General features: G+C 52.5%; 1 protein-coding gene across 1 annotated transcript in view; it reads right to left on the minus strand.

Annotated features, from left to right (window-relative positions):
- Window positions 1-16592, minus strand: part of Sptbn5 (spectrin beta, non-erythrocytic 5) — a 51325-nt gene that overhangs the window by 10896 nt on the left and 23837 nt on the right. The window contains 28 exon segments of the mRNA XM_008846848.1: window positions 1929-2101; window positions 2654-2731; window positions 2990-3178; window positions 3384-3578; window positions 3770-3862; window positions 4025-4138; window positions 4832-4946; window positions 5037-5152; window positions 5552-5653; window positions 5883-6074; window positions 6174-6323; window positions 6813-6980; window positions 7310-7414; window positions 7833-7982; window positions 8141-8344; window positions 9475-9654; window positions 9857-9967; window positions 10071-10185; window positions 11037-11182; window positions 11397-11466; window positions 11468-11524; window positions 11922-12079; window positions 13104-13220; window positions 13441-13644; window positions 13891-14077; window positions 14401-14614; window positions 14987-15152; window positions 15456-15626. Of these exon segments, the coding sequence (XP_008845070.1) occupies window positions 1929-2101; window positions 2654-2731; window positions 2990-3178; window positions 3384-3578; window positions 3770-3862; window positions 4025-4138; window positions 4832-4946; window positions 5037-5152; window positions 5552-5653; window positions 5883-6074; window positions 6174-6323; window positions 6813-6980; window positions 7310-7414; window positions 7833-7982; window positions 8141-8344; window positions 9475-9654; window positions 9857-9967; window positions 10071-10185; window positions 11037-11182; window positions 11397-11466; window positions 11468-11524; window positions 11922-12079; window positions 13104-13220; window positions 13441-13644; window positions 13891-14077; window positions 14401-14614; window positions 14987-15152; window positions 15456-15626 (4040 nt within the window).

The raw sequence follows: 16592 nt of genomic DNA on the forward strand, positions 1-16592 counted from the left end.
TTGGAGAGATGGCTCAGTGGTTAAGAGCGCTGACTGCTCTTGCAGAGGACCCAGGTTCGATTCCCAGCACCCACGTGGTGGCTACGAACCATCCTTAACTCCAGTTCCAGGGGAATCTGATGCCCTCTTCTGACCTCTGTGGCATTGCATGACATGGATGCACTCACATACATGCAGGCAATACACTCATACACATAAAATAAAAATAATAAATATATTAAAAAAGAAAAAGAAAAAACAAAACAAAAAACCCAGAAGAAGAGTCTCACTAAGTTGTCCATGCTGGCCTTAAATTTACTCTTAGCCCACACAAGCCTTGAAGTTGTAAACTCCTTGCCTCAGCCTCCCAAGTAGCCTTAACAAAATGATTGTTAAGGCATTGTATTCATTTGGACTACTATAATAAAATGCTACAGACTGAGTAATTTAAACAACAAAAACTATTTTCTTACAAGTAGTTGGGATTATAGGCCTGAGCCACTAGAACTGTTGCTGTTTTTTAATACTATTTCAAAAATTTTACTTTATTGAACATTAGTGTGTTATACATATGCCTGTGCACACGTGCAACGTGGAATGTGTGGAGGTTGGAGGACAGCTTTCAGGAGTTGGTTCTCTCCTTCCACCATGGGTTCTAGTGTTTGAACTTAGATTGACAGGCTTTTATATAGCACCCTGTTTGTATAGCAACCTGCTGAGCGTCCCTGCTACCACCCCCACCCCCTATTTCTTTCAAAGACAGGGCCTCACTATGTAGCGCAAGCTGATCTCAAACTCTTGATCCTTCCACCTCATCTTCCCAAGTGCTTGAATTACAGGTGTGTGCCACCATGCCTGGTTGAAGCCACTTTTTTGATTATGTCTTGCTAGCAACACTGTTTTAAACAGGACCCCATTCAAATAAATAATACACACATACACATACACACACATATATTTATATAAAGTTTAATGTTTAACATTTAAAATAATGTAATATCTTATACTTAAAATACACAAATATACTACATATTTATATATATACACATATATATATCACACATACCTCTGGACCAATATGTTAAATTCATTAGCACCTGCACGTAAAATAAAGTTCCAACACATCCACCCTACCCCCATGGTCCATGAACATTTCTCCATTAGTGTTTTCTCACACTGGTGTGAACCCCATGACAGAAAACAGAAAAGCATGGACTGGGGGAAATTTAGAGAGGCTAGACTTAAGGGGAAGACCATCCTGAAGGTGGTACAAGCCTGGGAAGGGAGAAGAGGGGGGCAATGGCATTATACTGGGGGTCACTAGCCCTGCTGGGAACCACCTAGGGTGATAGAACCAGCAAACTGACATTTGCTATTTGTCAACTCAGACCTCCCCTGGGTACCCAGATGAAGTCTATGTGTAAGAATGGGGAAGGGATGTACTAGCCCCTGCCAGGGCACCAGCACAAGGAACTACAAAAGTTGTGGGTGCTGGTAGGCTCTCTGGGGACAGTAGACTCTGCTTTTGGCCATATCTTCCTTGTTCTAAATGCTGGAAGATCTGGATAAACTGAAAAAAAGGAGCTTTAATGAGGCAGAAGGCAGAGCTTGGCGTCATGAAATGGGTAGGCCATGCAGGTTGTGGCTGAGCTTCAGTTACATAAGAGATCTGCAGCCTACCCAGGAGGGTCAGGTACCCTGCTAAGCAACCACAACCCTTCATCTCAGCTGAATGCAGAAGGAAATGGGATTCTATGCGTGGTCTGATGCATAACAGGTCAACACACTGGAGGGTCGGGAATGGTGAGCACCCTAAACATCTGACCTCAGCCCTTGGAAAAGGCTGGTGAGCTGTGTCAAGAAGCTGAAAAGAAGGAAGGGAAGAATCAGGGTGCTGGATGTCCACACCAGTCCATCCACAGTTCCCATCACCCCAGAGCCACAGGTACCTCAGGAGTAGGGCCTGGCACCTGGCCAAGATGCTGTGGGCCGCAGGATGTCCACCCTGGTGCAGGCTGTGGGCTGTGGCCTCTAGTGCACTGATCTCTTCTGCCCGTGCCTGCAGGCTCTGCTCATGCCTCTTGAGCTTCCACAGGAGGGGCTCCACAGTGGCCAAAGGGTCCTGGTGGGAACAGGAACCTGATGCTATTTATGGAGTTGCCCTCATTTCATCCTGAGTTATCTGCTTCTCCTCAGCACCATCCTACCAAGTCCCCTTCCACAAAGTGATTGCTTTTCCCAAAGGCATCACTGGAACCCCTCACATCTGCTTGTGGTTTTAGGACAGATGAGATGTTGGGATAAGTGTCTAGCGTTCATTTCCAGGGCAGGCTGAGTACGTCCCTCTCTCCCCCACACTCTAAGTAGGACTGTCAGCCCTAATTATTCTTCCTATCTCTGAGACTTACACTTGTCTGTTACAGGGATTGGGTAATATTGGAATGAGAGCAGAGGCAAGGAGGGTGATGGGAAGGAAGTCAGAGGAAGGACCAGCCAAGCCATAGGCTCACTCCCTTGGCTCCTAAGACAGGCCCTGTGGGGCCTATCCCAGGGTGCAAGAAACAGTTAAGACTGATAGTAACTGCTCAGTGGGAGAGACCACTCCTGTCCTAGTTTGGGTATCCCTGGCCAGTTTGACTTATCTCCATTCTTCCCATTCCTACTGGGCACCTACCACTAGGCCCTCACTGGCTGGGGAGGCCTCCTCACTGTAGAACCAATGTTCCACCTTTTCCACAGAGCTCAGGAGAAGCTGGTGAGAAAAGCCAAGAGAAAGTCATCAGAAGGCCCGATCACTACACGGGGGGTCGGGTACCATTTTTGTGGCTCAGGTTAGGGCACCTGGGCCCTGATCCACTAAACAAGTCCACGGCAGGCCAGACTACTATGGGAAACTGAATGGCAGGAAGAGCTGGGGAAGGCAGCCCCTCCAGCTTTGGCTGTGACCAGGACTATGGGGACAGCACAGCCCCTTATGGTGAGGCAGGCTGAAGGCTGGGGTGGGGCCCACCTACAGCTCCAAGGCCTGCTGCAGCTTCTGCTGGTGCTGCCACCAGGACCCTTGCAGGCTGTTCAATTCCTGTTCCACAGCAGCCAGGAACTGGCAAATTCCAGAAGCCAGAGAGTGCCCAGATGCAAGCAGCTGCTGCCCTGTGCTATGCGCCAGGCTGAAGCTGTCTGTCTGGATATCCAGTTCGGCCTGTGACAAAGCTAGAATCAGTTCCCTGCAGGCTGAGGCCTGCCAGGTCTAGAGGAGGCCCATCATGAAGGAGAGAGGTGGAGAAGGCAGTCAAGGATGGGATGGAAAAGGACATATTTGGTTAGGAGACAGAGAAAAGGTTGTAGTAGAGGTCAGAGGAAGGAGTGGCAGTGAAAGGCTCACAATCCTTGGGTTGCTGACTCGCCTTGTATGCCTGGTGCTCTTCCAGCATGTGCAGGGCTCCCGCAGCTGTGCAGGGGGCTCCCTGGGCATCCATCTCAGCCCGAAACCATTGTGCCCAATCCAGCAGATCCTGAAGCAGAATCTGGAGCTTCTGAGCTTGGTGCCTGGCATCCGGAGACTCCTTCCTGCCCACAGGGCTCATGAGCAAGTCCCAGAGCTATGGAGACCCCCCTTTTCCCATACCTACCAATGTCCCTGAACCCCCTCAGCACAGAAAGACCATGGGCTTGGAATTAATTGAGTAAACGATAAAGAAACTTAGGGCAAAGGAAGTGCCGAGAGGCAGTGTGGGGACTGAGACACTAGACGGTGTGGGTCAGCAGGGGACTGAGGCCCAAGTGTTCATACCATTTCTGGGCCCTGCTCCAGAGCTGCCACCAGCTGTCGGTCATCTCTTGTTGCTTGTGACTGAGGCTCTGGGCCACCTGAGTAATCTAGGGACTGTAAGGAAACTGAAGGTCAGAGGCTGCACAGCAGAGGCCCAGGCTGTGGGGGTCTTAGCATGTGGCTCTCAGGATTCTGAAGCTCTTTTGCTTCATCTGCCACGGCTACCCTGAGGATGTGCCCAGGGCCTGGATCCACCCTTCACCCCCAGCTGCACACCTCCACCTGAGTCTGGATGAGGCCCATTTCCTGCTGTAGCATCTGATGTTTCCACAACAGCCTCTGCACACTCTCCAGATTGTCCATACCCTCCAGAGTTTGGATCAGAGATTCCTGGCAGGGTGGGGGAGGATGGGGGAGGCATTTTAGGCTAGGCCTTAGCTTTAGCTGCTCCCTCACCACAAAAGCCTGATTTTTCAGAGTGGCAGCATAAAGTGCAAGCTCCCTGTGTGAGTCCCTTCCTGTTGCCCTCAGTGCAGGTAGATTAGGGCCCTGGCCTTGACCTTTTCATATGAAAGAAAAAGATTTCAAGAGGGGCTTTGGGTGTGGGGTTTCCTCAGGTAAGACTTGTGTGTGGAGATTCCTAACATTTTGTCTCCTTGACTCCCATCCTTTTGTGGGGATTTCAGAGGAAAGAGGCCTGGGCTAGCTGTGAGGACAGGACCCAGGCACCCTGTTTCACATGGGGCTTCTCAGGCTGCATAGGCTTTTTCTTTCACTTAAGCCAGTTTTCAGCCCATCTATCTCTGTGGGGGCTGACACCATCCTAGGGCAAATCTCTTGTGGGTTTTAGCTTGCTCATGGCCTAGAGAAAATAGAGTGCCTTCCAGTCTCTGGACCCACAGCACATTTGGACTAGAAAGACTTCTGAGCTACAGAGGTGGGGGCTATAGTCTGTTGCTGATTTCTCATCAGATTCCCTGGTGGACTCCTGATGGGACCCAGCTGAAAAGCAGAGATCTTTCAGGAGAGGGACAAAACTCATGGTGGATTCAAGGCAGTGGCACTACACTTTTTACCACTTACCTTCTTCCGGATCTGTTAGGTGATGTCATCCAGTTCTTTGGACAATTCCTGTATCTCCAGAGCGGTTTCAAGCTGCTGCTGATACTGGAGCAGGTTGCCATGGAAACTCATCCACCTGACCTAAAAGATGGGGGTGAGCTGTGCAGCCTGAAATGGCTATGTGTCCATCCCTCATCCCTACTGTCTTCCCTGGTCTGGGACTGGCCTATTGTTGAGCTGGCTTTGCCGCTGGCATATGGTCTGGGATTCCTCAGGGTCCTGGCTTTTGAGCTGCAGTGACAAGTTGTTGATGCTTCTGACACAGGTGTCACCCACTGTATCCTATCGGGGGGTACAGGTAAGAGCACTGGCTCAGGGCCTTTTCTTGGCACAGCACATTTGGAGAGTGGGAGACAGTCGCTTCCTCCACAGAGACAGGTGCTGGAGGCCACCCCTCCCAGGTACAGTGAGCAAGATCAGCCAGAGTAGCTGAGGCCAGGAAATGTGCTTCTCAAAATGAGGATGGGGCAGGAGGGGGAAGATAAGTAATTAGCAGCTTTTAAAGTTAAAATGTAGTTTGGACACAGGCAGGTTCACAGGTCCACAGGGAGAGGAGCCCCAACAGGGAAGATTCTAAGCTTGCCGCCTGCCTTTTTAGCATTTGCTTAACTCCCCAAACCGCTTTCTACCTGGATTCTGGAGTCCACCAACCAAATTTCCTAATGGGAGATGCCATGCCACCTTCTGAGCAAAGCCCTTTACCTGGAATTTGCAGAGCTGCCTGCAGAGCCGCAGGCAGTGCTCAGGGTCCAGACCCAAGTCTTGCTTGTTCACCGTCCTCTCCTGTAGAGGCCAAGGGAGGTGGAGGGGGGGCAATGCTTAGCTCTGGACCAGGTGCCAGTCCCTTGACTTCCATGCTGTGGCAGTGTGGGGGCACATGGAGGTTTTGAGGCTTCTTGCCAGAGCTCCTTCCATCAGGGAGCCAGAGAACCACAGACCTAGGCTCTTCCCTGCCCTGTCCTCCTGTTCCTGGCCCCCAGCCCCAACTGCCCCTGCCCAGTGGAGTCTCCACCTTCTCCTGAATCCAAGCCTCTGCCAAGTCCACTCTTTGCAGAAACTCGAGGAAGTTCCATCTGTTCTCCAGGGCCTGTTCCCAAAGGGCCACTGCCTGCCTCAGCTTCTCCCAGAGGTCCCACAGGGCCTCCAGCCTCTGGGAGACCTGTCCCGCCTGAGGGCACTTCTGTGTGAGAAGCCCCTCACCCTGCTGGGAGACAAGGGACAGGGGAGCTGTAAGCACCGTTCTTCATGCCTGAGACCCTGGCCATCAGCACTTTGGAGTAGGCTGGGTTGAGGCTGATGTTACCTTGGCAACAGAGGTCATAACTTGCTCATGGGCCTGGACCTCAGCTTTGAAGGCTTGGTCTCTCTGCATGTCCTGTAGATAATCTTTTAGATCTGCAGGAAGCCTTGTGGCTCTCAGTTGCTGGACCCGCTCCTGTATCCAGTCCTCAACCTTTTGGGTAGGGCACAAATCCCATGATGCTCCACTCTGCAGCACCCCACCCACCCACCCAACCTCCTCTTCACCAGCAGCAGAGCCCAGAAGGTGGGCCACGGATCTGAGGGGCAGTGTCTAATAAATGAGAACCAAGGGTTCTAGTTCAGGCTTAGCTGAACAGGGAGCTTGGATGGGAGCTCTATGGACCTGGACATACTTCCTTCCCTACTGTCCCTCTTTGCCCTGGTCCTGCTAACCCAGGCTCACCTCAGCCTGGGTCTTTTCTCGAACAACATGTACACCTCTGCCCCAGCTTCACAACACTTCACTCAGCAAACAGGTAGGTGTCTCAGCCCACAGCAACTTTGAATCAAATGTTCTGGGCTCCAACCTGGCCCCAGAGAACCCATTTAAAACTCTCTAAACCTGTTGTGGTATGAAGGTCACCCCTCATTGCACAGTCTGGTCCAAGGGGAAGGCACTGAGTGGGAGGAGCCGTCTGACCTGGGTTGTAGCCCTGGTAAAGCTTGCTATCAGTAGGGAGGTATGCAGGGCGTGCCCCCGGCTCTCTGCCAGCTCCTTCACTCGAGCCCGATGTTCCAGCACATGGTAAACCAAGTTCTGGCCCTTGGGGCTCGAGAGTGTCTTCAACTGCTGCCGCAGAGCTGCTTCCTGTGGGACAAGGACACAGTCTGCTGCTCTTTTACTCTGGAAGCCTAGTCTTTTTCCTTCAGCCCTGCATGGTTAAGGGTTGGTTGATCATCCCTGCAATAGCCAGAACCAAGCTGCTTGCAGTGACCTTGAAATGAGTGAATGCTCCCTGGGGTCACTGCAGGGTGGCTCACCTCAGCCTGGGTCTTTTCTCGAACAACATGTACACCTCTGCCCCAGCTTCACAACACTCAGCACTGCCTCTGGGCATGTGCCAAGCAGCTTTACCCATCTTCAGGACTCATTCCATCACCAACACCAACTGTGTTCAGAATCACTGAGCCCATCACCTTCTTGTCCTGAGCAGCTAGCACTTTCTGGAAGATTACATGCTTGCGGATCAACTGTTCCACTTCTTCCACTGAGCTGCCTGGGGCACTGGCCTTCAGGAATGCCTAGATTAGTCAGTGGAAAGATCAGAGGCCCTGAGGGCTGCCAGTGCTTGTCTGCTGAGGCAGGACCCCTGGGGCCTGGGATGGTGCTGACATGAACACTGAACATGGGCAGGGGAATGGTGAGGGGAACAGGAGACCAGGTTGGGGGTATCCCAACCTCTAGACAAAGTGGAGAGTGTGGCCAACCTCTAGAGGACTTCCTCAGGCCTCAGTTTAGCATCTGGGCTGAGGGGGAGCAGATGTTGACCTGGGCTGGGCATGCTGCTGGGGACCATGGTGCCCTAGTGCTCCACTTGGGAGGACTCACCCACAGCCTCTGTGCTCCATGTCTCAGAAAAAGCCAAAGACTCAAGAAGCAAGGGAGGAGCAGACAGGGGACAGAAGCAGGAGGCTGGTGGCCTGGGGCTATAGGACTTGCCTCCTGGGCTGTGAGGATCTTCGCCAGGTGGCCACAGTGTCTGAGGAGGAGCTGTTCTCCACGCATGGCCTGCAGCCTCTCTTGCCTGTGTGTCCAGGCCTTGAACACCTGGTCATGCTCTTTCTGTAGGACTTGTAGCCCATCTTGTATCTGGGGGTGGGCATATGGGGAGGGGGTAGGACTGAGGAGAGCCACAGATAGATCATGAGGGAGGTCACTGAAAAGAGACTGAGCCTCAATGGGGTGGTGGAAGTGGTATGTAGTAAGCAGGACAGGGTAAGCTGGGGACACACAGAAAGGGGCCCCACCTCCTTAGTGGGAATCCCTGAAGCCAGAAGTGCCTGCTGGCCCAGCTGGGTGGCCAGATGTCGCAGCTCCTCCCTGGCCTCCAGCTCTGCCCACAACCATTGATGGGCACTGAGCCTGAGCAGACTGCTGCTGGGCTCCCAGGAGCTCTCTTCCATTTTCAGTTCTTGTTGCACTCTGACCACCCAGGAGGTATAGTCCTGCACCTGAGCTTAGGAGACAATGAAGAACCATTGAGATTGGGCTGGCGGCAGAGAACTAGGCTCAGCACACACCTGCATCCTGTGTGAACCCACGCACACATAGAGACACCAAGCTGTCTAGGACAGGGTTTTTAGTGAGGCTCACAGGGCCCTTGTCACCTGGTTTCTTTGTCTTTATCCAGCCCAATCCTCCCAGGTCCATAGACCCTCAATGAGATGGGACCCTAGTCCTTGCTTCCTTTCCTGTTTCACAGTTCCTTCTCCTCCCCTCCCTTCTCAACTGAGTTTGCCTGGTGAATCAGAACAGCAGCCTGGGGGCAGCCCAGTCATGGGCTTATTTCACAGAAGAAATAAAATTCACTCATTCTTCTTGGACTAAGGCCATCTTTGCCTCTGTAGCCTTCCCTGTACCTCGACATCTCCCTGCTCTACCCTCCTTTGAGCTGCCAATCTAATACCTACAGCTGTCTTCCATTGATATGTGAACACACAGTATTAGAACTGAAGGGACCCAGACCTTTGTCCAAATAGATCATTGTACACAGTAAGGAGAATACCAAGCGTATGAAAGTTTTGACAACTCTAGGCTCTTGACCAGCACAGAGTAACAACCCAGAGTTAAGTGCTTGAGTCCCACTGCTACACAGTAGGGTTGCTTGCTCCATAAAGCCCATCCAAGGTGTCATGCTTTGGGCCTGATGGCTAACCCTTGTCTCAATCTGACTCTCTGGGTGGGTGAGCTCTTGAAGTGAGCAAGGCCATCTTCCACGGCTTCTCACCCCCCTCCTCTCTCCACTCATAGCTCTTAGCAAGGCTCACCACAGATGTTAAACAGACGTTAGTTGATCCAGAGGACAGTAGAGCATCTGGGCTTCCAGTTCTGGGTTTTCCTATTGTTCTCACTCCCTGGCCCTGACTGGAGCTATCATGATGGTCCTGCCACTCATACAACTCTGAGAAGTCAACTGCCACACCCTCAGTGCTTGGCCTCTGAACAGCCTGCCTGATGTCCAGGTGGCCTCACGCTCTTCTCTTTTCTGTCCATGCTTATTTTTTCCCCCAGAATTGAGGGCCTCAGGGCATGCACACATGTGTGTACACGTGTACTTCTCCCAAGGGGAAGCAGCCCTTACCACTGTGTGGAAATGGGCCAGGAGATGAGACTGCTGTAGCTGGGCCCTGTGTTGCTCTGCACGTAGCCGGAGGGCCTCCCAGGCCTGTGTCACAGCTTGCTGCCTCTTCTGTATGTTGATGGCCTGAGGCCCTGGACACAGCTTCTGTACCTTGCTTCCAGCCTTTAGCAGTTCCGGTAGCTATCAGGTAAGAGAAAAAGAAGAATAGCATCTTCACAGAAGCTGAAGGACCTGACCATCCTAAGGTGTGTCTCCTGTCTGAGTACTCAGGCCCGGGTACTTCTTGAACCATTTCCTGTCATGCATGGCAGACTGGAGGGACATATGAGCCAGGCTGAAGAACCTGCAAGAGCCTGAGGGACAGAGGCAGCAGTTTACACACCTGCTGTTCCATGCCTGTCAGCTCACACTCCAGCCCTTCATGTCTATACAACTGGTTCTCTACTCCATGCAGGCCCTGGGCCACATCACTGGGGAGACTGGTGACTTTCTCCTAAAGAGAGAAAAGGGCCAGAGGGATCAGGAAGAGGGGGTGGGGTGCTAAGCCTGGAAGGATTCACTTCTAGAAAAGGACCTCTTTCACCTTGAGTTCATACCTGGACCTGGGTGAGGGCTTCCAGCAGATCTCTGTCAACTCTGAGGACGGTTTCCACATTTTTGAGCAGATGGCCTCTGGCCTGGGTCAACTGCCACAGCTCTGACCAGGCAGCCCTACCATGTGAAAGAGCAGCCTTGTCTGGTCAGCTTTCTTGTCTCTGGGTGGAATCCATGGCTTGCTCAACAGTCCTGAGTGGGGCTTTTCCTCCTTTGAGTTTTCTGCTTTTGGCTTTCCCTTCCTGCAAACCTTGCTCCCTTCCCTGGGGCCACTCTGGCTTCACAGGGATTGCAGCTTTGATCTCTCTGCTTTCTGAAATTTCTCACACTTGTGTGCTTGGTTTTCAATATAGTGCAAAGGCTTCTTCCTGGCCAGGCTGTGTGCTGGGGGTTTCCAACAGATCATGATCTTGCCTTAAACTCACAAGCTAGAACAGAACCCGTATCAGGTGGGAAGCTAGGGATACTGCATGAAAGGGCTGTGTTAGGGACTTGAGAGCTCATGGGAGATCCTTTCCCTGGTCCAGGCAGTTTCTTCCCACAGTTCATCCTCCAGGTCCTGAGAGGCAGTGGTTGGGAAAAGTGTCCCTATGGGCCTGGATCAGCTATCTGGCCTGTATCCCCAGCCTGACCTCCCACCAAAGACCATAACCTATGGAGGCTCTGCTGCTCTGGTACCAACCTCCTCTATTGGTGAGCAGGCAGAACCCTATGATCTCAGAGTAGGCTACCCTCTCTTGTTTTTGTTTTTAGACAGGGTCTCTCTGTAACCCTAGTTGGCCTGAAACTTGATATATAGACCAGGCTGGCCTCAAACTCATTGAGATCTGCCTGCTTCTCCCTCCCAAGTGCTGGGACTAAAGGTATGTGCCACTATGCCTGACAACTAACCCTCTCTTAACACTCCAGGACACCTTGGCCACCACTGTCCTCCAAATGTAGCCTCTGGCCTGGGCCCCGAGACTCACTGTAGATCCTGCTGCCTCTGACAGGCCTTGGGGGCAGTGCTGTACCCATACTCCAGTAGACTCTCTGCCAGCTGCTGGCAGGCTGCCACTTGCTGGGCAGACATTTCTAGCTGGTGCTGAAACTTTGCAAACTTGCTGCAGAGGTGCTGAGGGAAGAAAATAGATGACAAAGTAGCCACTGTCAAAGCATCTCAGTGACCCTCTGGGAAACGTAGGATTAGATGGCCAGTGTCTGCCCACTCCACCCCAAAAGCCTGTTTTGAGTCATGACTCTACTGTGTCTTCTCCATCCAACCCAGCAGGACTAACCCCCACCACTCAGTGTCTGCCTTGCATGTTTCCCCACTCCTAGCCCCTCACCAGCACATGCTCATAGTCCTCTCCAAAGCTGTCCCCTCCTCTGGCCACCTGCTTCTGGCTAGATAGCCAGGTCTTCAGCTTCTCTTATGAACTCATGCAGCTTCAGAGTCCCCTCTAGCTCCCAGCCCCTGTGGTGACAGCCAGTGATTCCCCACATATTAGCTGTTAACTCCTCTGGGGACAGGTGGGCCTGTCAAAGGAGGTGACCTGAGGATGGGGTTATTGATGGTCTTTGTTGAAGCTTATGATTTAGTACAGAGACATAGGAAGGCCAGGGTAGGGGACAGGAGATGTGGGCAAGAGATGGAGAGCTGGGTGTTGGGGGTGGTGGTGGTGCTGCGTTCCTGTTCAGTAGGCCTTTATTGAAGAATTTAGAGAAGATGTGAAGAGTACATAGCAAAGACGAAGCCTTCTCCTGATATATTTCCATGGGCAGGGTTCCTTCCAAATTAAGGCCATGGTAGGGGACATGCTATGGCTAGCTCCCCGGTGCCCATTGATGAGAGAGGCCATAGTGCTCCTCACCGTGTGGCTGCCAGCTCCTGTAGGGCCCACAGCTGCTCCCAGAGCCTGTCCCGCATCACACCCAGCTGCTCAGAGGCCTCAGGTCCAGTGAGGGTCTGAAACCTCTGGTCAAGATTCTCCGTGGAGTTCCGATAAAGAGCTAGTTCCTGCTGCAGCATCTGTCAACATAAGACCCCATACTGGCTGACTCTTCATCTCTCCATCCACCCTCGCCCCCCACCCATTTGTGCCCCTATGTATTCGTTCAACAGCTCATACACTCATCCATCTACCCCTCAACTCATTCATCCACCATGTATTATACACTTATACACTCATCTGCCCATCTATTAATCTGTCCACCACTCATCTTCACTCACCCACCCATCACCTGCCTACCCGATACTGATGACATAGTTACTATTCCACAAAATGAAGACATGGTATCTGCACTCAGGGGGCTCACTACTTAGCAGAGAAGAGCAAATGGTGGGTAGAATGGACCAAGGAAGGAAGAGGGGTACAGGACCTCAATATCAAAGTGTAAGAGCTAGACACTAAATAAGTGCCCCCTTGTGTGCCTGGGACATGGAGGCCCTGTGAAGCCAAGGCTGTAGGCATGTCCTTTAGGAATGGCTTGCTGAAGGTCCTCAGCCACAAGACTTGAAAACAGTAACCACTGGGAAATGCAGGAAAGTGCCCAGACAGGAGGACACTTCCATGACAAGAACCAGGCTTTGGAGCCTGTTGGTTCTGAGAGTCCACTGTGGTCTCCCAGGGGATGCCTGTGGGAGGAGTAAGCATTGGGTTAATGCAAGGGTCAATGTTCCCAACCCAAGAGGAAGACACCTGTGGAGAATGCAGAGCAGGCTGGAGCAGGTGACCCCAAAGGAGCAGGAATGTGCTGGGGAGGAGAGGAGATAGCAAGAGAGGCAGATACACCCCAAGTCTAAACAGAGAAGCAAGTCCAGAAAGGAGGCTACAGAAGAGAGAGCACTCTCCTGAGTAGTAGTACTGTATTTTCCTTGAAGAAGCAGGTGCTGGGGGAGGAGGGAGGTGTGGCAGGACTTGGGTAGGTGATGGGATGGGACTGGTGATGTGCTCAGGAAGGAGGAGCAGAGTTCTGTGCCTCAAAAAGTAGGATGTGCTCTTTGGAAATGTGACAGACCTCTTCATGGTCCACTGTCACCCATCATGTGGTGCCTGGTGTTTCCTAATGAGCAGGAAGGTAGCTGTCTCGTCTCTGCCATAGTCCTGACTGCTCACCAGTGGCCACTTCTCCCCCACCCAGCTCTCCAGCTCTGACACATGCAGAAGATACTGGCAAGAATAGTGCTGACTCACCTTGGTGATCTCAGATGGGACCCTCTATCACCCATCCTGGTTGCCAGCAGCCTGCACAGATAGGTTTCTGGGCCCTCATGGGAACCAGCTAACTTTTGGCCCAGAGCTCTCATCACTCACTGATCTCCCTCTCTGAGCGATCCACAATTCCTCTCTTCCACAGCTCGCCTGGCTTGTGCTGCTCTATGTCTCCTACCTGCTGGGCAGTGACAGCCCGCTGTAGGCAATGGGCGTGTGCCTCACAGATCTGCTCCAGCTCTGCCCAGTGGCCTTCCAGCTTTTGGCATTGTTCCATGATGTGCCAAGCTTTGGGGTGCCCAGAGGCTACTAGGCTTCGGCCAGAACCCAGTACTAGGCAGAGCACCTGCCCCTGGTGTGCTCTCACCTCAGCCTGGAACATCTGCCACAGAACAATGGGCCAGGTAGTTGCCTCTGGGAGTTCCTTAACCACAGAATATCCAGACCAGAGCATGTGGCTCTAGGTTCTAGACCTCCAGACTAATGATATCTGGAGCAGAGTGGATATGGAAATCAAGACACCCAAGGAGAGGGATTCAGAGTCCAGAACACCCTGAGTAGTGGCAGAGGGCTTCTGAGGTCTGAGAATGAGATGTTGGGGGGTCTGGTAGGAAAAGAGAGGCACTACCTTGTGTTTATGTTGAAGGCTCTGGACATCATGCCAGCACTGGGTGAAGATGGTGGGGCCGGCGCTGGGCATGTGCTCAGCTACCCATGTGAGCTCCAGGTTACTAAGGTGGTTAAACTGGTACAACTCAACCAAGGCCTGCAGTCGCAGGTGACGGGTGGCCAGATGGCCCTGCAGGAACTTGAACCTGGTAGAGAGAGGAGATGGGAAAGTCTGGGGAAAGGATGAGGACAAGGCCATTATCCTTTCCTCATTCCAGCCAGGGGTGCATGAGGAACAAGGCCAGGGAATAGAGGGAAACCTCCTCTGATGACAGGTAGGCAGCCGAGAGGATGCACCTGACCTCAGCGATGGGATGTCCTGCCTAACTTTGTCCTGGTCCTCCAACCCTAAAATGACTTACTCACAAGGGAAGGAGGCATGAATCCCCTAGATCCTACAGGTGCCACTCAGTCCTTAGGTTCACATGAAGGGGGTGTGACCCACAGCAAGGTGAAGATGGAATGTTACCTCTGGTGACACTTCTGGCTCTCTTCCAAGATGGTCGGGGAAGTGACTGCGTTATGGGCCTGAGAGATGAGGGCAGCAATCTTGCTAGCCAGTGCGTGGCTCTTGTTCTCTAGTTGGCAATGCTGCCTCTGCAGCCCCAGGCTAGAGCATAAGTCCTGACAAGTTTCTGCACTCCACAGGGCCCCTTCCAGATGCTCCATCTTTTCCTCAATATTGTGGGGAGGGCCGCAAGGTGCTGCATTCACCTTCCCACAACAGCACAGCAGGCAGGCCTGCTGTGGCTCTAAGAGCAGGACCCTCATTCCCCCCTTCCTCAACCAGCAGTGCTCAAGTCATTCCCTTATGCATCTTCCTTTCTAGGAGACTCAAGCTGTGATAATCACAGGCTAGACACACAAGAGGCACACTCATGCTAACCTGCTACTGGGTAAAGTCATGCTCAGCTTGCCTTGGGCCAGAGCCCTCTATAGGACCTCATGGGGCATCTCCAGAGCAATCAGACTCATTCCTGCCCTTTCTGCTCTTCCTGCTCCCACCCTCCCCGAGCCAAGTCCGTCCCCCTTTTGCATCCCCCACTTCCCACAGACCTGTAGCAGCTCCAGAAGCTCTCTATGCTGCCTGGTTTGCCACAGCTTGTCCCTTCCCTCTACCATCTTATGGTTCAACTCTTCCCACTTGTGACTGAGGCCCTGAAGTCTGTTCTGTATGTCCTCCTGAGCATACGGGTGACTGTGCAGCAGCTGTCTCCCAGCCTGGAGTGGAAACAAGGGGCTAGGTCATTTTGCTGGGCTGCTAGGACCTCCAGCAATCAGAGAACTCTGGATCCAGATAGCATGGAGGGAAGGTTGGTGGCTATAGCTTATTTCTACTGCTTGCCTGGGGTGGTGGAAGCTTGAGCTGATTTGGGTGCCTAGCTAGGGGACATCCTGCTAAGTGAAGGAGGCAATAGGGTGATTTTTCCTTCAGTGACCATGTTCCATGAAAATAGGCAGGGAAGTATGTACTTGGGATCTGAAGAGGAGTGGGCCCTCCACCCTCTGTCCAGCATCCCTCACCTGCTGTAGGCTCTTCAGGTGCCCACAGGTAGCTAGCAGCTCACTCTCAGCTGCTTTGTTCCACTTTACTTTCTGTAGAATGTTGCTGTGTGCTTGGGAGGGCTCATCTGCTGCCATGAGCCATTTCTCCTCCATCCACAGCATCAGCTCAGCCACGACCTGCTTCCATTCCTGCCCGAGAACCAGGAGAAAGTGGGCCTCAGAGCCCAGGGTGAGGGCTAGTGCAATGACCTAGCTCTAAGCAGAGGAGTGTAGGGACCTCTATAGGAAAAATCAAGACCCAGAGCCAATTATGGGGTACAAGGGAGGTAGAGTTTGAATTTACTGATCCCCAAATGGGGCAGGAACACTGTGCCCAGAAAGGAGAAGCACCTGTCAGGTCTTCCCTCCTCTAAACTATATGTGACCTTGTTGGGGACCTCTGTTGTGTAAAGTAGAAGTTTCTTCATGTCTGCATAGCTCACGAGCTCGGAGCCATATGCAGAGACTCCTTTCACAGCAGGGTGTCTTCCCAGCATTTTTCCTGACTCCTTTGTGAAGTAGCAGCCACAGGAATGTAGCCTCCGGCTCTGTAACCATTAGGCTTTCCTGTGTGATTTTCAAGCAGTTTGGCAGCCTGGCGGGAGCCCATTTCCACACGCAAATGAGGCATCCCCAAAGTACCTATCAGCTGAAGCTTTTACCACTACCCCCACGGTATAAAGTTCCCTGATTCCCCTCAATAATTGAAGGAGCTGGATCACTCTGGGACACTGAGGCTTGGAGCCACGCAGAGCCATTGAATAAACAGCTGTAACACTGAATCTGATTGAGCTGAGTCTTGTCTCACTGCCTACGATCCAGCCTTCCCAGGAAGAGCTGTCTTTCCATCACCGACTCACAGATCCCAGCTTTAGCCGCCCTCACACTCTCCTGCGTGATCCAGCGGCCGGTGGATTTCGCATCTTGAGGAAAGTGCACGGGTGAAATTAGGGCAGGACTCGGCTGGGCAAAGCCCCACCAGCAGAGAGCCACGGAAGATGCAGGGAAGCAGCACAGGAGCAGATACCCACGCACCCCACACCTGGCACCCAGTGCGCCCCATATCTGGCACCCAACGTGAGAGCCTCTGAACCTCGTGCCAGCTAGGAGCTGGCA

The sequence above is a fragment of the Nannospalax galili genome, unplaced genomic scaffold (genome assembly GCF_000622305.1).
Source record: "Nannospalax galili isolate Female #2095 unplaced genomic scaffold, S.galili_v1.0 scaffold342, whole genome shotgun sequence".
Lineage (NCBI taxonomy): Eukaryota > Metazoa > Chordata > Mammalia > Rodentia > Spalacidae > Nannospalax > Nannospalax galili.